General features: G+C 43.1%; 1 protein-coding gene across 2 annotated transcripts in view; it reads right to left on the reverse strand.

Annotated features, from left to right (window-relative positions):
• The window catches only part of nup205 (nucleoporin 205), a 98,826-nt gene that overhangs the window by 5,621 nt on the left and 72,872 nt on the right, over positions 1-20,333 (reverse strand). The window contains exons 31-42 of one of the 2 annotated variants that reach the window (XM_041216128.1): positions 19,047-19,195; positions 17,837-18,028; positions 16,530-16,651; positions 14,293-14,431; positions 13,118-13,244; positions 8,788-8,864; positions 7,629-7,757; positions 6,152-6,278; positions 5,020-5,186; positions 3,529-3,652; positions 1,916-2,044; positions 1,274-1,350 (exon numbers count right to left, since the gene is read on the reverse strand). In XM_041216128.1, coding sequence (XP_041072062.1) covers positions 1,274-1,350; positions 1,916-2,044; positions 3,529-3,652; positions 5,020-5,186; positions 6,152-6,278; positions 7,629-7,757; positions 8,788-8,864; positions 13,118-13,244; positions 14,293-14,431; positions 16,530-16,651; positions 17,837-18,028; positions 19,047-19,195 — 1,559 coding nt within the window. The remainder of the gene's footprint in view (positions 1-1,273; positions 1,351-1,915; positions 2,045-3,528; positions 3,653-5,019; positions 5,187-6,151; positions 6,279-7,628; positions 7,758-8,787; positions 8,865-13,117; positions 13,245-14,292; positions 14,432-16,529; positions 16,652-17,836; positions 18,029-19,046; positions 19,196-20,333) is intronic. The other variant, XR_005946470.1, reaches the window with a different exon arrangement.

Consider the following 20,333-nt stretch of genomic DNA (forward strand, 5'->3'; position numbering starts at 1 on the left):
GATGATAATTTTTTTCTTTATTCTTTCTTGGAATGTGGGCATTGTGTCCCATCCCTAATTGTCCTTGAATAAAAATGATTAATAAATCAGGAATTGATAAATCAGTTTAAATTTAAATTTAAATCCCACCACAGAATCCATGTGCCCCCCCCAGAGCCTTAACCTGGGCACTGCATTACTAGTCCAGTTATGTTACCACTATGCCACACTTCTCCCCTTTTTAATGTCTGTAATTTCCTTACCCTCTGGTATAATTTCTCTGGTCTCTGCTTCTAAGGGGACCATGTTTACCTGTGTTACTCTCTTTTTAATTCCCCACTTTGCTCCTACTTTGGTCTTTCTTTCCTCGCCAAGTCAGGAGTGTGTGGAATACTCCCCACTTGCCTGGATGAGCACAGCCCAATACTCAAGAAGCTCGACACCATCCAAGACAAAGCAGCCCGCTTGATTGGCACCCCATCCACCACCTTAAACATTCACTCCCTCCACCACACAGAGGCAGCAGTGTGTACAGGATGCACTGCAGGAACCCACCAAAGCTCCTTCGGCAGCACCTTCCAAATCCATGATCTCTACCACCTAGGGCAGACGACACATGGGAACACCACCACCTGGAAGCTCCCCTCCAAGCCACTCACCATCCTGACTTAGAAATATATCGCCGTTCCTTCGCTGTCACTGGAACTCCCTCGCTAACAGTGCTGTGGGTGCACCTACACCACATGGGCTGCAGCAGTTCAAGAAGGCAGCTCACCACCACCTTCTCAAAGGAAATCAGGGATGGGAAATAAAAGTTGGCTTTGCCAACGTTGCTGACACCCCAAGAACGAATGAAGAAAAATAAAAGCTGTGGCACACCGCCTGCTCGGCCATCCCAATTGAACTTTGTTTTATTTATTTTTTTAAGTTTACATACGCAATTAGCTTATAGTTTTTTGCCTTTTATCTAGTTACATGATCTTACATGTAGATTAAAATAAATGTTTACCTGTGACACCACCGGCACTAAATGTATTTGAGGCAAAAAGAAAATAAATGTTTACCTGTGACACCGCCACTACATGTATTCGAGGCAAAAAGAAAAGAAACATCGCCTTCCCCCCTGCACCAAATTCCCAACAGACACACCCTGTTTCGGACACACCACTCATATCATTCTTCAGACCTTTCATTTATTTGTTAGACAGCAGCATAAACATTTCGGGCAAATACAAAGCAATCAAGAGAACAGCACTGCTTGATAACATGCTTTGCAACCAAGGTTAAAACCTACCTGCTCAATATCATGCTGGTGTACTTGAGTTAGAATGAAACGCCTGGAGTCAGGATTTGAATCAAAACTATAGGAATCTGGGTTTAATAAAATATATAAAACAGATCAGCATTCAGCATCATTCATCAACAGGCCTGGAAATTAGCTACGCAACACTGGACCCAACATGGTCATTGTGGCTAGAAGCTTATCCTCTTCACTTCTGCTTTTCGTGGTCTCCGTGACAACTCCAGCCCCAACTATACTGCCTTCCGAAATGGCCAAGCAAGCAATACAGTTACGGCCACCACCTCAGCTCATTAGTCTGAAAGTAATTACAACCCACCCAGCTCAGACCAGGAATGGAATCTGCTAACTTCTGGTTTCTTTAGGCTAACACCATCTATTGGGAGTGTGCCACGAACTTCAAGTAAATCTTCCCTTTCCACACTGTGCCTGGTCCAGTGGGCATTGAACCATGGTCAGCAAAAGGAGGATAAAAATGTTGCACTAATATAGAATGCATTGCGAAACTATAAGTTCTAGAGTTCTACATGTTAACACTCAGTTCATCAAACAACTGGACTTCAGGATCTCCGTTAAGAAGAGTATCTCAATAGCAGTCATATAAATGCTTCGTTCAAGGCCAAATCTGGTGCTTACCATGGAAACGCCTGCCCCTGTAGGATCCACTCAGGATATCCAGGGAAACATGGGCGTCTGAAGGGGTAAAGTACAGGAAGTAATACTCCAGATGTCGCCACAGGATAAAGAGACAGTTTTCCACAATGACTGTAAAGATACAATAGGTCAAGGAACAAAACAGGAGACGCCGTCTGCCCCACCCCACTCCAAACAGGAGACGCTGTCTGCCCCACCCCCTCCAAACAGGAGACACCGTCTACCCCCACCCCCCCGCCAAACAGGAGATGCCGTCTACCCTGCCCCCTCCAAACAGGAGATGCTGTCTGCCCCCCACAACCCCCCCCACCAAAAAACAGGATTCATGTCTACATCCCACCCCCCCAACAGGATTCGTGTCTACCCCGCATTCCTCTAAACAGGAGTGTCTACCCCTCCTCCTCCAAAAGGAGACGCTGTCTACTCACCCCCTCCAAACACTAAATGCTATTAGTAAAACACTGTGGATGCTAAAAAGCTGAAATCGGAACAGAAAATGCTGGAAACGCTCAGCAGGACAGACACATCTGGTCTTTTTATTTAATACGGTGATGTATTCTTCCACATCCAACAATATGTAGGAAAAGGTCAGTGGCATAACTGCGGAAGGACATCTGGCTTGATAATTAATGCAAGATGAGAACATAATGTTTTGGATTCAAGTGTTTGGAGAGAGGAAGGGGATGAGAGGGGGATGTGGAATTTACTTCTCATCAGATGCAGGATGAGTTTGTGCTCAGCTTATTGTTAGTGTAAGAACGGGGGGGGGTGGGGGGCAGAGTTTGTGCTGAGTGGGGGTCTGTGGGGGCTGTGTGTGTCACTGGCTGGGCTTTGTTTTGGCAGTGGAGGGGCAAGAAATTGCCTTTGTCTTCAGCGGGGACAGGATGAAATGCTAGAACCATCCTCACTGTCTGCAGTAGGGGTTCAGAGGGTTTGCCCTGAGTGCTAATTGAACATTTGGCCAAATTTTTGCGAAGTAAGGTGACGGGGATTAGTAGCGAATTTGCAGGGCTTCTGTCTGGTCTGCTTAATACTTTTGCTGCACATTGGCTCAGTCTACTCATTACTGTGGCTATTTACAGCTTATTCGCCAAACCACAGGCAAAAGACTAGAGTGCTTGCTGTGGCTCATCACAGTTTTGATTTGTTTTTGGATATGTTTGCTAAGCAGGTTGCTCAGTCACAGTAAACTGGAATTTACTGATGCTGTTTGGGGCTGTCAAAATGTTAGGTGGTGCCTCAATACGATCAATTGGTCACCCACAGGTGCAGTGCCTTTGGACAACTCACTGCTTCTAGTGTAGAACAGACAGAAACACACAATTGCTTTCTCATACAATCCTGTTTGTGTCTGTTTGCTTATTTTCAGTGGTCTGCATGATGGGCTCAGATCCGTACCTCAGTTTCTTAATGCAAATATTTTAAACAGAACAATATTTTAAATATCATAAATCTTCCACAGAGTTTCAGGCAGAGCCTTCATTAAAACATTGGGAAAATTGGAAGAAAGCTGGGAAAACATTTTGAATGTGATGGGAATACAAGTTTTTTTACCTTCCATGTTGAGCTGGAAAAGAAAAGACAGTGAAGGATACAGCAGTAGAGGGACAGCAGCTCTGCTCTGTGATTGATCTGCTGCACAAGCCGACGTCTGGCCAGAACTTGCCGCTGAGCAGCTGAAATCTTGTCTACCCCAACTGATACTAATGCTTGGCACAGCTGTGGGAGACAAGACAGTGAGATAATCAGCTGAACCGTTTCATCATTTATTGCTGCATCCGGTCGTCAGACCCCATCCGGAATTTTCTGGCCACCAAATCATAGCAAAGGCATGCCCCTGTCCTTCAGGGGATACAAGGAGGCAAAAAAGATAATTCTGGGTATCAAATTTATGAGTGAAAAGAGTTAAGGAAGTTAAGCTGGATTTCTCTGGAAGAGAATATTGGGTGATTCAATTGAGGTTCATGGAGTCAATTAATAAAATTGATCCAGGCATATAGGTTACCACAACCGTTAGTTTAAATGGCAGAGAGAACAAGTTGAGGCATTGAGTGTCTTATGATAGAATGCTTTTTCAAGCTGGACCACCCTCAAAGTGAAAGCCTCAGCATCTGACAAAATTGATCCAGAAAGTCCAGAACCAAAATCAGAGATCCAGCAACAGAAATCTTGGTCTACCCACAATTGGACTGTGTTTAAATGCATGTACTGTGGTAAAAGACAGACAGATGGGGTTCAAGTCAGTGTCCTACTAATTTTTACTAATGTTTTACTAATCTAACTTGTTTTTTTTCTGTTATTTGTGGCCCAAAACTGGTGGAAACAAACTGCATCATGACTTGGAACTTCAGAGCAATATAACACTTTATTAAACCTGCGACACTAAGTGGATGGAAAATACAGCCACAGCCAACAATCTCCCAGTAATGACTGCATCAGTTTTAGACCTGCAATCTCCCCAACTCCCTGCCCCTATCCAAGTACAGAGATAGCTGGTATCAGCATAGATAGCAATGCTAATGGAAAAATGTCCTTATACCTAGATTAGGAAAAGGGAAATTCACCTACACTTCTTGCTTCTGGTTGCTAACTGGTGGCTTGCTGCTTAGAATTGGACATCAATATCAGGTGAGTACAAGGTCATGTTCCATGGTGATCAACTCCATGATTCAATGGCCTTGATAAGACTCACTGTCCTTTGCTCATACATGGTGAATGGGCACATGAGTGAGGTGATGGGAGAAGAACAGTATTCAGGAAAAATACCGCAGGTGGAATTAAACCTTCAGAATAGAGATAAGGGAGAAAATGCTTAAAATAATCAAAACTATCTTGTGCTGCTTACAATCTGTGAGCAAAGGCTCTAGGTGTCTGAAATTTAAAAAAACACACACTAAGATTCCTTCAAAGCCAAGCAGCAACCTGGAAGTACCCATGCAGCCATATACAGGTCAGCCCCTTTAAATTACCGCAAGCGCGGAGTCACATGAAAAAAAACTGAAGGGGTCATGCTCTTAAATAAAATCACCCACTCTCACAAAAAGTATTTTTTTTAAAAATTAGATAGCATACTGCAACACACCAACCTCCTTTATTTCATCCGGGGGTAGATGTTGCAGATTCTGGTACTTGGTCACACTTTGCCGGTGGCTCTCATAACTGCTGAAGAAATCATTTGCACTTTGCTTCAGCAGGAACAGGATGACCCCAAGGCTGGGCAGCCTCCAGTAAGGAACCATTGGTAACTGAGCATCTGCAAGTAGGGAGAAAAAGCATTCCCTTCAGTGGAGCTCAAGGTGGAAAACATCAAATTTTATTCTGATCCCCACAGCCCACTGCCCCCCTCCTTTCCACTCAAGGTGTCCCTGGTTATCAGCTGTAAATGCTGGGCATATCCAGGGTGAGATATGGGTAGTTGCAAGCTGTATTCCTGAGATATCTTTCTTGGGGACATGTGTGGAGCCGTTTCAGTCACTTTCGCTTCTGAAAGTATAGGACAACAGAAAAGATAGAGACTCCCTGAAAAGTCTGACCATGTGGGCAATCAGGATTCTGAGGCAGGAGACTGTAATGGCCTGTCTGATACCCTTGCTAAAGGCAGAAACATTGGTATACTGGAAGAGAAAATTTACTTGCAACGTTGCAATTTTTTCCAATGCAGTGCAATTCTTTTTATTAGTACAAAGGCAAAATATTACAGATGCTGGAAATCTGAAATACAAACTGAAGGTGCTGCAAATACTCAGCAGGTCAGGCAGCATCTGTGGAGACAGGCAAAGTTAATGTTTCACATCGAGATTACCTTTTATATATTTCCAGTTTTGTTTTTCTCTTTTTATTAGTGGTCTTATTAAGATCTTATATGTGCAACACTGCCCATTTGTTACAGTTCATGTACTTCAACAATGGTGAATAAATCCTTTGGCATCAAATCCTCATTAATAAAAATTCTAACCCCTATCTAACCAGAAAAGACCAAACTTCAATAACCTGCAAAAGATTGCAGAGAAAATAAGTGTTTAGAAAATGATGACTTCAGAAATTCTAATCAATACCAACTGTGCCCTGCCACACAGCAGCTACTGCTATATCAGGTGTGTTGCTATATTTCTGTGAAAGTTTAACATGGAGAGGATATTATTTAGAATCTATGGAAGAGAAGATGAACATATGGCAAAACATGCTTGCGGTGAGGAGTAAAGCTGGCATTAGGCTTACCTTGCCTACTTCCTTCTCGAGATGTGCCTTCAGCAAGGCTAGGAGTAAAGAGACAGATTGTATACTGGGACCCAGTGCTGCTTTGTATCAGCAACGTTTGACAATATTGTACCACATTGGCACAAATCTGAAAAGACATAAACAAGAACTACAGTTTATATCAGAATTTCATCCTCAGCTGAGTAATCAGAAAATACAAGCTCTTGTCATTTGCCAACCATAGTTCCCATTGTAGCTTGAGTTCTCTCTCAACATGCAACTCCTGTAAACCGTAAAAATGCAATTTCAATTAAGTAAACTTGCACCGAACTGGAACTTACCTCTTGTGCACGGTGAAAATTATTTAGCATTCCAAATTACTATTATTCTGAAGAAGAGTCATACAGACTCGAAACGTCAACTCTGTTTCTCTCTCCACAGATGCTGTCAGACCTGCTGAGTTTTTCCAGCATTTTCTGTTTTTGTTTCAGATTTCCAGCATCTTCAGTATTTTGCTTTTATTATACTATTACCATTACCTTGGTAAGTGGCCCACCCTCCATATTATATACATTTTGACAGGCAGAGAAAAAAAATCAGGCTAAAATTAGCATCAAATTTGTTTACAATTAGGATAATTACAGAGATGGAGAAACAAGCAAAAGAATGCTTGACTTGTGCATACACAGGTTCAAGCCAACAAGTGCTAAATATTCCATCACAAATTTTGAGCCAAGTCTCCGAGGAAACATTACTTGACAACTGAAACCATGAAACACGAGCACCCAGATAGTCTTGCCATTATCTGACATACAGCCAGGTTTCTTTAAAAAACAAACTGCTCTTTCATATTAATCAAATACAAGACTTGCATGGTTATCCAGAAATGGCAGAGGAAGAGGGACTAAGTGGATGGATCTTTCAAAGTGCAGCAAATGCATGAAAAAGCTGAATGGTCTCCTTCTGAACTCTGATTCTATAAAATTGTTTGTACCACTCAAATAGGTAAAATTTGAACACAAGCCTCTAAGGCCGTGTAATTGGCGGGTTGATTCCAGACAATTACTAGCATTAAAAAATATTTGTTCTAGTTCCTGTGAGACTAAGTTTACATTTAACAAAATGTCAAACTAACTTGACCCAAATTAAAGTCAGATTGCAGGTGGGAACACCACTAGTGGCTGTGCACCATCTTTTTCCACATAAACAAGCTCTTCAGAATAAACATGTAGCAATGTTTCTGTTCTGGGTAGAATTTTTCAATCATTATTATTGAGGCACAAGCAATTTGATGATGAGAGAATAATTCTAATTTTATTTTAAACGCATGTTAGTGCAATACAAAAAAGATAGTTGACTAGTCTGTTGGGTTCTTTTCAAGTTATTCTATTTAAATTTCAAATTATTCCTTTTCTACATACCATGTAAAACATACAGTTTTAACTATAAATATGCAGATATCAGGAGAAGCCCTCCCCAGGTCCGATTCGAGGCATACCTGCTGCATAGCTAGTTCCATCTCATCCTTCTTGCTCACCCTGCTGACTTGAGTGCCTTCCTGCTGTTTTTTGACCTCACGAAGTCGGTCTGAACCACTGAATCGGCTGAGCAAGCCCAGGCACTGTCGCTGGCAGTCACAAAAGATAGTAAGACAAATGTTGAAAATTATATTCAATCATCATTGAAAATGCAATGCGCTTTTCAGCAATACGTGACAACATAGGAACATGTACGATATGTGATAATGCTTTTAAAACATTTATCGTTTGATTGTTCCTGTAAAATTGATTTGAGGAGTGCAAAAGAATTAAGCACACTTTCAAACTAAACTCCCTTAAACCTAGCACAAGTGAAGTACAAAATATTGTTCTCAATCTGTTAAATATTGAAAAGGTAAAATCAGAACTGGTGACAGAAGCCAGAGTGGATTTTCTGTAAAACTGGATAATGAGTTCACTTCAGACTCATTTCAGCTTCCTCAATGATGCTGTTTAACACTAAGGCTCCCTGATTAAAATGGATAGTTAAAAGGCTAGCACTAATGTGGAGAAGCACAGAGTGTTTGGATAGGATAAGCATCATCGAACATGCAGCCAGTGTTCATACTCTTGAAAGGACTTAATTCAGTTCAACTGGATTGAAGCTTCAGCAGCAGCTCCCAAGTTACATTCTAGTTTGTGCTCAGTTTGTTGATCTCTGAGGAGTGGTAGGGGAATCACAATTAGCCACAGAGTTTTGAAGTGCAATGACGATTATAGGAAAATAAAACAATTGTTTGTACACAATAAGATCCCAGAAACAGCAGAGATATGTAATGACAAATTAATCTACTTATAGTTGATGTTAGTTAATGGAAGAATGCTTGGCAGGACACTGGGAGATCTCTACTGCTTTCATTATTCAAACAGTGCTCTGGGGTCTTTTATATATACTCCACCATTAAAGTGGGCAGAAGGGCCTCAAGTCCAAAAGATAATATTGTGTCAGGGCATCATTCTGGGGGTTCTGAACCAGAGTGCTACCAAATCAGTCAAAAGCCAAAGAGTGATCAATGTGTGTCGAAGTGTACTTGACCCAACGTGGCACTAAAATAGAGGGAGAGGCAAAAGGAAGTTCCAAGGAGAGGGGTAAATATTTTAAAATACAAACTCAAATACCTGGAAGCGTCCAATATGACCTTGAAGTTCCATGAGAGTGCCACCATTGCCTTCCATTTCTATCCCACTGACCACACCTGAAAAAAAAAATGCATTACAACCAGCAATATCACCAAACAGTGCAAGTATGATGCAAATACTCTTCCCCATTAAATTTCCTCAACTCATATGAAGGCCGCTACAGAAACAACCTTCCTGTACCTTGCCAATTCTTCATGTGTAAATTCAGACAGTGGTGTCAATAGGTTAATTTTTAAAAATATATATTCATTCATGGGATGTGGGTATCGCTGGTAGGCCAGGACTGATTACCCATCCCTAACTGCCTTTGAGAAGGTGGTGGTGAACTGCCTTCTTGAACCGCTACAGTCCACGTGGTGTAAGTACACCTGCAGTGTTATTAGGGATGGAGTTCCAAGATTTTGACCCAGCAGCAATGAAGGAACAGCGATAGCGCCAAGTCAAGATGATAAATGGCTTGGAGGGAAACTTCCAGGTGGTGGTGTTCCCATCTATCTGCTGCCCTTGTCCTTCTAGATGATAGTGGCCCTGGGTTTGGAAGGTGCTAAGGAGCCTTGGTGAGATTCTGCAGTGCATTTGTAGATGGTATACACTGCTGCTACTGTGCGTCAGTGGTGGAGAGAGTGAATATTTGGTGATGGGGTGCCAATCAAGCGGGATACTTTATCCTGGATGGTGTTGAGCTTCTTGGCTGTTGTTGGCTGCACTCATCCAGGCAAGTGGAGAGTATTCCATCACATTGCTGCCTTGTGCCTTCTAGATGGTAGCCAGGCTTTGGGAAGTCAGAGGGCAAGTTGCTTGCCACAGGATTCCTAACCTCTGACCTGCTCTTGTAGCCACAGTATTCATTCGGCTAGTCCAGTTCAGTTTCTGGTCAATAGCAACCCCCATGATGTTGATAGTGGGGGATTCAGTGATGGTAATACCACTGAATGTCAAGGGGTGATGGTTGGATTCTCTCTTGTTGGAGATGGTCATTGCCTGGCACTTGTGTGGCGCAAATGTTACTTGCCACTTATCAGCCCAAGCCTGGATATTGTCCAGGTCTTGCTGCATTTGAACATGGATTGCTTCTGTATCTGAGGAGTTGTGAATGGTGCTGAATGTTGGGGATACTTGTTGATGATTGCACACTACTGACCTTATGATAGAAGGTCACTGATGAAGCAACTGTAGATGGTTTGGCCTAGGACACTACCCTGAGGAACTCATACAGTGATGTACTGGATCTGAGATGACCAATCTCCAACAACCACAACCACCTTCCTTTGTGCCAGCCATGACTCCAACCAGTGGAGAGTTTTCCCCCTAATTTCCATCAATTCCAGTTTTGCTGGAGCTCCTTGATGCCACACACTGTCAAATGCTGCCTCGATGTCAAGGGCAGTCACTCTCACCTGACCTCGGGAGTTCAGCTCTTTTGTCCATGTTTGAACCAAGACTATAATGAGGTCAGGAGCTGAGTGACCCTGGCTGAACCCAAGCTGAACTTCAGTGAACAGGTTATTGTTAAACAAGTGCCACTTGATAGCACTGTTGATGACTCCTTCCATCGCCTTGCTGATGATCGAGAGTAGACTGACGGGGCAGTAATTGGCCAGGTTGGATTTGTCCTGATTTTGTGTACAGGACATACCTGGGCAATTTTCCACACAGCAGGTAGATACCAGTGTTGTAGTTGGGCTGGAACAACTTGACTAGGGGTGTGGCAAGTTTTGGAGCACAAGACTTCAGCACTATTGCTGAAATATTGTCAGCCCCCATAGCCTTTGCAGTGTCCAGTGCGTCCAGCTGTTTCTTGATATTATGTGGAGTGAATTTGCTGAAGTCTGGCATCTGTGCTGCTGGTGACCTCCAGGAGGAGGTCGAGATGGGTTATCCGTTTGTCTGAAGATGGTTGCCTTTGCACTGAGGATGGGATATTTGTGGAGCCTCCTCTTTCACGACTGGATGTGGCAGAAAACTGCTCCTAAGAACTGAGTGGCTTGCTACGCCATTTCAGAGGGCATTTAAGAGTCAACCACATTGCTGGGGGTCTAGAGTCACAAGTTGGAGATTTCCTTCCTTAAAGGACATTAGTGAACCAGATGGGCTTTTATGACAATCGACAATGGTTTCATGGTCATTATTAGATTTTTAATTCCAGATTTATTTATTTTTTTTTATTGATGGGATTTGAACCTGGGCCCCCAGCGCATTACCCTGGGTCCCTGGATTATTGGTCCAGTGGCAATGCCACTATGCCACTGTCTTCCCTTATATCTGATCTGTTGGTTGTGGAATTGCTTAGCTTGTCTATCGCTTGCTGCTTATGCTGTTTGGCACGCAAGTCGCCCTGCGTTGTAGTTGCAGCAGGTTGATGCCTGGTGCTGCTCCTGGCATGCCTTCCTGTAATCTTCATCAAAGCAGGGTTGATCCCCTGGCTTGGTAGTAATGGTAGAGTGGGGGATATGCCAGGCCATGAGGTTACAGATTGGAGTTGAATACAATTCTGCTGCTGCTGAACCTAACTGAACGTTATCTCAATAAGGTTGGATTGCAGAAGGGGGAGGCTATGATGCAGTTGTATAAAGCATTGGTTAGACCACATTCGGGTACTGCATTCAGTTCTAGGCACCGCATCTCGGGAAAGATATATTGGCTTCAGAGGACGTCCAGAATCATACTGGGGTTAAAAGGTTTAAATTTTGAATTCAGGTTGCACAGGCTAGGCTTGTATTCCCTTGAGTAGGGGAGTCCAGAACAAATAGGCATAATCTTAAAATTAGAGTGAAGTCATTTAGGGATGATGCCAGGAAACACTTCTCAACACAGTGGAGATTTAGGATGTTCTCTCCTCAAAAAGCTACTGAGGGTTAAGCACCCATGGTATTAAGATTTAGATTAGCCCTGATCTAAATGAACGGCAGAGCAAGTTTGAGGGTGTGAATGGCGCTGAAGATGAAGCTGGGAATCAAGGAAACCCTATGCGGCAGAATCAGTAATTTAATATCCAAACCCGGCAGATTCACATTACTTCAGGGCACTATTGATGATTGACTAGCCAGCATGGCTGGCTGAAAGCTGGAAAAGATAGATTAGGTAGGGGGTGATGCTAGGATTTGTCTTGCTAGGGCCATTCATCCCTGCAATCAATGCTCAACATCAGTGTGATGCTTTGGTTGGGCAATTGTATTTGTGCCGACAGATTGTATGGCTTTGGTTTGTTAGGCTTCACCATTACCCTTCACTCACATGATGCCAATAATGCCTAGACTCTCTGGACTTGTGCTGATAGAATGTGTCCCTACAGGAAGTTGAAGTGCATTTCACATTGTGCAAACAGAATGTGAGAATTTCTTAATAGGTTCATGTGGCGACTCAAATATAATTGCAGCTCTTGTCAAACATCTCGTTGATCAGAAAAACCTGGTAATTTACAATTGGGGATAGGTGCAGTGGGAAACTGCTTGACTGACTGAAAAATTAAGTGTGGCGAAGAATCATTTACCCACATGGGATAGCCTTCAAATAATCAAAAATGTGTACAGTAAAAGAGAAAATTTCATAAGGGTAAAACCTCTCCCACAGTGAATCACTTCTCTTCCCATCTTTGAGGTTTCCAGCTCTTGTAGGTCACAGTTCCACAGCCATGCCCGAGGGATTTCTGTTGAACCTGGTCTATAAGGCAACTCCAGGAAAAGAATCACCATAGCCAAGGTTGATCTTGTCTTCAACCAATGTCCACGCATATACTTGCTAGTAGGGACTCCTGGATAACCATCAGTGACGGGAACTCAACCTAATTTTTCTCCAAGGTTAACTAACTTCCTACTGATTGTTTTCCAACATCTTCTGTTTTTATTTGTAACTTCCTACTCCCTATCCCAGTAAATGGGCAGGAGGTGAGTTGTAACTGGTCCCAGCAATTCAACTAGAGAGGACATAGAGCCCACTAAAGCCTCAGCTCACTATCGAGTGGCACCTACAGGACAGTGTACACTTGACTGACAGGGCTGGGATCAGGAAACGCTCTGCCAAGGCCTGCTGAATCTATTTGTAGAGTCCCAATAGCTGTCCCTGGTGAGACCAACCGATTTAGCACAGATTAGAAATCAAACCAGGGACTTCTGGTCCACAGTGCTTAATACCACACAGAGTGATGCCTTTATCAGCTAGACCATCTGGGAAAAGGACTAATGTAAAGCGACAAGGATCCACAGAATCTGAGAGCCAAAACACACCTATGGAGGAAAAACAAAGACACACAACCCTTCCCCATGGGTGAAAGCATTGGGAGAAGAAAGTTTCCTGCACTGCCATTTCTTACCTGGTAATGCTGTTTTGCTTATGATGCCTGTCAAAAGTGCCAACTCTTGGAGGGACCCTGCAGTTAACTCCTGGCAGCGTAGGATAGCCTGGATGAGGTCTGAATGGGCAATTAGGAATTGTAGTACCTGTGGAGAAATTCCCATCTAATTATAATGGTGATTTAAGAAAGAAAGACTCACATTTATATAGCACCTTTCGTGACCTCAGGGCATCACTTTACAGTCAATGAAGCACTTTTGAAACGTAGTCACTGTTGTAACGAGGGAAATTCAGTCAATTTGCACACAACAAGCTTCCACAAACAGCAACATGATAATAACCAAGTAACCCAAAGTGATGTTGGTTGAAAGATAAGTATTGGCCAAAACACCGGGGAAAACTTTGCTGCTTTTTTTCAAATAGTGCCAGGGAATCTTTTACATCCACCGGAAAGGGCAAAAGTCTCACCTGAAAGATAGCAATTCCAACAATAGGACACTTCCTCAGTATTTCACCTTAGATTCTGTGCTCAAGTTTCTGGAGTAGGACTTGAAACCCATGATCTTCTGAGGCCCAGTATACTGAGCCACGGCTGTTACGCATTTTCAGCTAAAGATTTAGTCTTAGCTTATTGGACCACATTAACAGACATCATTTTATCTGGGTTAGGGATCTGCTCCCAGACTGCTCCTAAATGCTCCAAAACATTATGAAGAATCCCTATGGAAATATTTCCTCCTTGAGAGAAGCTAGTACAAATCACTGACTGGTCGAGTACTGCTGGAATTGAACTCCATTCCCAAACCCAGTATTTTAAACACACATTTTAAATAGATAGTTTCATCTTTATGAAGATTTATTATTGCATTTCACATTGTCTTTGGTGGCTTGTTTTATTCTTGTGCTGTGCTATTAAAATTAACTGCAACTCGATGCTTTGAAGTCTAATAGGTTTTTCTTCCAGTATTGTTCTCCATGAAGTATAAATCGTGTTCTTCAGGAATACTCCCATAGCAGGGATGCTTCATCCAGATGGCTACACAATGAGCACCAGCAAGCTATTCTTTGGGGACGTGGGGACATCACAAATGAAAGAGAGCTGGGAATGTGAGAGTTAACCGTATGCATTTTTGAGCATTTAGCACTTAACTGCATTGTTGATCAGAATGGAGGAGTCATTTCTGATGTAGTTACCTGTCCCGCAGCCAGCTGGTGTTTCCCAATGCTGGAGGTCAATATAACCTGGCAAAGTCGAAGAGCTGGGAGCAGAATCTGGTGATATCGCTCCACAGGAGCTGGGATAAATCCTGATGGGTCTCTTGCACAAAACATACTGTAGAAAAAGAAAAACTATAAATACATTGTACTAAATTAGGCCAGCAAATCCCTAGAAAAGTACAGGTGAAGAAAACATGTACAGCATACTGAACTGGCGGAGGAGAATACGGTGGCAGTATTTGTAACTCAAAGTATTCCCATCCTTTATAATGATGATCATTGTGAACAACTGCTTTAAAATGGCTTTGATCTCTAATTTGTCTAATTGATCTTCCAGATTCAAGGTCTGGAAGTGCAAGGCTCCCTCTGTTGATGTCACCAAAGTGTCATTTTCTGCAGCTGCTCATGTGAAAGCATATTCAGCTTGCAGCACAGTTTACCCAGAATGAGACAGCCCAAGAGTGGCTCCAAGGAAGATCTGAGGTCAGGAGTCGAATGAAGCCATTCCTGGCCTGACAGACTGACCTGTTTTCACCCAGCTTTGATGCTCAGGGGTCTTTTGGCCAATCGCAATAACACTACAGAATCACAGAATTGTTACAGCTCAGGGGGCCATTGAGCCCATCATATCTGTGCCAGGTCTCCGAATGAGCAATTCATCCAGTGCCATTCCCTGCCTTCTCCTGCTAACCCTGCACATCCTTCCTTTTCAGATAATAATCTAATTCCCTTTTGAATGCCTCAATTGACCCTGCCTTGATCACACACACAGACAGTGCAATCCAGATCTTAAGCACTCACTGCATGAAAAACTCTCATGTCACCACTGTTTCTTTTTCCAATTACCTTAAATCTGTGCCCTCTCACTCTCGATCCTTCCACCAGTAGGAACAGTTTCTCCTTATCTACTTTGCCCAGACCGTTCATGATTTTGAATACCTCTATCAAATCTCCTCTCAACCTTTTCTTCTCCAGGAAAAACTGTCCTAACTTCTCTAATCTATGTAACTGAAGTTCCTCATCCCTGGAACTATTCTCATGAATCTTCTCTGCACTCTAATGCGTTCACATCTTTCCTAAAGTGTGGCACTGAGAACTGGACACAATACTCTAGTTGAGGCCAACCAGTGTTTTATACAAGTTTTAACATAATCTCCTTGCTCTTGTACTCCATGCCCCTATTAATAAAGCCAAGGAATCCGTATGCTTTATTAACCATTCGCGTAGCCTGTGCTGCCACATCAATGACTTCAGCACAATTACATCCAGGCCCCTTTGCTCTTGCACCCACTTTAGAATTGTACCCGTTATTTTATATTGTCTCACCACGTTCTTCCTACTAAAATGAATCACTTCACACTTCTCTGCATTGAACTTCATCTGCAACCTGTCCGCCCATTTCATCAATTTGTCTATGTCCTTTTGACGATCTACACTCGCCTCCTCACGGTTCACAATGCTTTTAGGTTGCTTATCACCTGAAAACTTTAAAATTATGCCCTGCACACCAAGGTCTAGATTATTAGTATACACCAGGAAAAGCAAAGGTCTCAACACCTGGGAACTCCACTACAAACCTTTCTCCAGACCAAAAAACGTCCATTAACCAATAATCGCTGTCTCCTGTCACTCAGCCAGCTTTGTACCCATGTTGCTACTGTCCCTTTTATTCCATGAGCTGTAACTTTGCTCACAAGTCTGTTGTCTGTCATTTTACCAAATGCCTTTGGAAGTCCATGTACACCACATCAACAGCATCAAAGCTCTCTGTTACTTTTTCAAAAAAAACTTCTTGCAATCTGACTAATCAGCTATCTCCAGACAGGCCAGAAATTAGCCAGGGACCTAATTAACTGGGTGGCTGAATACCACGTGCATAATACCACATTTACCACTCAGACATTGAATCAGCAGCCTTCATTTGTTTCAGAAGCAATGTGAATTATTTATTGTGGGGAGCCAAAAATAATAGATTAATTTTTTTTCTCATTTTATTTTACATGTAAGTATTAATCAATGTTGCAATGATTTTAATTCATTTTCACCTGACACAAACTAAACACCAGGGACCAGAACCCATATCCTCCCCCGACTGTTCGCCCTGACAGTTTTGAATTTGGCAAAAGGGCCAGCCCAACCCAGAGCACACACCCACGCAAACCATTACATGAAGGAATGCCATGAACTTCACTAACTCTACCTGTACTTATTACCTGTGTGACTCCGTTTCAGGCCGGTGATCGTAGACCTGGCATTGGGACAGGCGCACAATAACGCCTGCTGTCAGAAGCTCCAAGGCTCCCTGCTGGATCTTAGCCACTCTTGTCAAGAAGGCCTGGTAAATGTGTTACAGGGAAAACTTAATATGGTCAATTAAAAACAAATAGTTGCAAGGAAAAACATTTGTCTGGTGTTAGAAATCAAATTAAAAGGCTGTGCAAGAACTAATACAGACAAAAGACACTCAAGTTTCTAGCTTGCAGCATGCAACACTCAGACGAAAACATCTAAATATACACTGTAGACTTTGTTACAGATAAACCTCCTCACTCAAACAATTACTACAAATGACAGTTACTAATCAAGTGTGCAGTAGAAAGGCATCTAAAAATTATATAGGTTAAGGTGGCCCAACTTAATCTCTTTCTCCAATGTCATAGTAGTCACTTAAGTACAATATCTTGAGGAATGATTAAGCTACTGGAGTACTGTAATAATCAAGACAACAGGAGTTCAAATCCCAGAGTAGTAATTTAAGAATTTCAATGCGGTTGAAAAGATCCAAATAAAAAGCCAGCATCAGTAAAACTGACCATAAAGCTGATGAATTGTCATAAAACCACAACAGAATACCTATTACCCGCCCCCAAACTAAGTCCCGAATTTATCAGACCGCCTGCCCCAAGATAGGATTTGAAGGGCACAGGCGATAGCGGTGCACAAGAGGACAGGCAAATTGAATGACAGGTGGGACATGCAATCCTCTACCCAAGTTAAAACTACCTGCCTGCTGGAATCTTACCATATGTCTCGATAAAATATTTGAATATTAAACATGATACCAAGTAAGGCTGACATAGCAGATTATATCCTGTCATTATGTTCCCCATTTCCGATTTCTTATTCAACCAATGGGCACCAAAAAGCCACAGGGTAGGGAAGAAGCCAATAAACTTGACATGTGTGATATGGTTTACTGGCACTCGAATGGCTCCAGCAGTTTCCACCATTGGACATACCTGTATCAACTAGTACTTCAGTCAAGTGCTGAATGAAGGAGCTGTTATCTAGAACTGTACTGTGTCCATTTCTCACTGTTAACACGTTCAAAATGGCTGAGGACAACTCAGCCCCTTTATGGAGCCAATCAAATGGGCCCAAAATGGTTAAACTTACCTGGTGATTAAAGCTGAAATGAAAATCTTGTCCAAACCTGGAGTAGAAGAGGGATTTTTGATGCAGTCACTTCCTAGTTTGATGAATGCCCTTTAAACTTCAAGAAGCAGGTACACACACTTACCATTTTGGATTCATACAAGTACAAGGCTTTCAATAAAGGAGGCTTGGGACTGAGCATGCTCTGAAGAGTGGTGTCATCCTGGGTCAGGCTGTCTGTCAGTGCTTTAAGGTAGCCGGTATTAGCGAGGTAGTAGAGCCACAGCTGGTGCTGGTCAATAGCCACAATCCGGTCCATCACCGCCAGTGCCAGCATCTGAAACAGGAAAATCGATTTACTGAAGTGTCATACTGGGCGGTGAATGAGAAACAGGTTGGGGTCACAGGGGTAAACGTCACCTCAATTCATCCCCAGTAACCCCTTGACAGAGTTGATAGTGCATGGTTTGCATAGAGATCAGCTCAGAAGAAAATTAGATGCTGTAAAATTTTGACCAGAGCCATTGATCTCCTGGACTGGTGGGGTGAGGAGTGTACATATTATGATGCAGACATCATCACAGTTGAGTAGGCTGGATGGATCAGAGACTCATTTTCCTGTCAGTCATTGTTCATGTTAGAGATCCATAGCTGGACAAAGCACCTCGGAGAGAGTGGGGGGAAATATAACGGCTGGGGGGAAAGACAAAGGGAGGGATAGTAGTCCACAAGTGAGCAGTACTCAACCATCTTTTTGCCCATTTTTGACACCATCCTAAAACCCTCTACAAGATGGTGGTGTGAATCATGTGTACCAGCAGCTCTCTGGAGTCATTACCCAAGGAGCCAGTCTTCATGTGTGACCCAATAAAGAGAGTCGGGTAGGTTGTTCAGGTATCACAGCCGAGTCCAACCATTCTTATACTTAACATCTACACTTTGTGGTAGGAGTCACTAAGCAGCAGTCAGGAACCTAAGTTGGTTTCCCATCCCAGTCACATGGCGGTGCAGTAAAATATAGTGCCCCTTCTGCCACCCGGGATAAGATAAGAACGGGAATCAATTGTATTTGCTAGTTTATATTAAAAGTACATGATGCAAGTATCCAACATGCCAATCGGGAGCCTCCACCCTCGCGTTTGGAGGAAGGGTCAAGGTTTATTTTTGTGGTGGGAGACAAAAAGGAATGTTGAAATTAATTTCAATTCTGAAGCGTTTCTGATATTTAATGAAACGCAAGCACAGTTTGACTCTCATATTTACTATAAATGAATGAAATGTCTGTGTTATGTATAAGCATCTAATTCTGGAACGGTTAAATCCTAACCCTGGATGTTGTGTTCACTCAGACTTACTCTCCCGATTTCATGCCCATCACAAGCATCTCGACAAACAACCTCCATCAATGATGCCCCATAACTCTCTATGATGTTCATGTTGTCTTTTCGGAGCTTAGTGTACTCATCCTCCGGAGCCGTGAGCCTCTGCCACATGGTTTTGTGCCCTGTATCACCCAATTGAAAAAAGAAAAATTCATGTTAAGCGGCTAGACTCAAGGCAAACAGTAGGATTAAACTCCCTCTAACTGGGAGCAATCACTTGTCGCTTCTGGGACATGATGGAACATTCTAGATCAATCAACAGGGCAGCATCTTTAAAAAGGGCAGCGCACATGTGCAGAATGAGCTTTGAAAGCAATGTGGGATTTGAAAGTCAGGCTTTTGTCTGGTTCCATTTCCCCAGTTACTGAATGGGTATCCATAAAATCTAACCAGCTGGTTCAAAACAGCTCATCACTCACTCTAGGATCTAACCTTGATTGAAATCTGGATCTCTATTGCCCAATCACAGTAGAGGCCAACATTCCCTCTAAGGTGCACGAGCACACAGCAATCTGGGACTTAGGCTAGAATTTTATCAGCGCTAGAGGGCCTTGGCTGTTTGTGGGACCACCCCCTCACCGGCTATACTTGTCAGCAATCGGGAAACTCATGATCTCCATCCCTTTAAAGGACAAAAGTCTGAGTGTGGTGACCACTGCTGAGGACTATACCCTTGAAGTAGAAGCCACAGGAGCAGGTAGCCCTCCTGACCAGGTAGTGCAGTCTGGGGGCATGGGGGTCAGTCAGATAGGCCCAGCACAGGGGGTCAGATGGGGAGGGGGTTTCTGCAGAGTTGGCCACTACCAGCAAGGACTCCTCTGCAGACTATGGAGTGCCCGAAGAGGAGGGACCCTTCTGCCCCCACCCAACCCTGAGCCTGCAAGGGGCACCAGGATTCACCAGGTAGTCTCCCCACAAGGTGGAGACCACAATGGGGTGGGACCCTTAATTGACCACTTGAGTTGTTCAACTGGCCTCTGGACAGGAGAGCCATCCTCACAACTGTCCTTATACATCTGGGATCTGCCTAGACTGATGGAATGATTGTGGCACAACCTTGGGACAGGACAGAGTTTTGTTCTGCAATGGGCTGTACTGTAAAAGACTTGAGAGTGCCTGATGGGACAATGGGTTTACTGAGACAGAACATGTTCCATTCTTTGGCTTTAATCCCTCACTCAGATGAGCAAAAAGAAGGAAAATGATTGTTCACAAACTGCTATCACTTTCACTTGCAATATTCATATCCTTACAGAGAGC

This window comes from Carcharodon carcharias, chromosome 21, assembly GCF_017639515.1.
Source record: "Carcharodon carcharias isolate sCarCar2 chromosome 21, sCarCar2.pri, whole genome shotgun sequence".
Taxonomy (NCBI): domain Eukaryota; kingdom Metazoa; phylum Chordata; class Chondrichthyes; order Lamniformes; family Lamnidae; genus Carcharodon; species Carcharodon carcharias.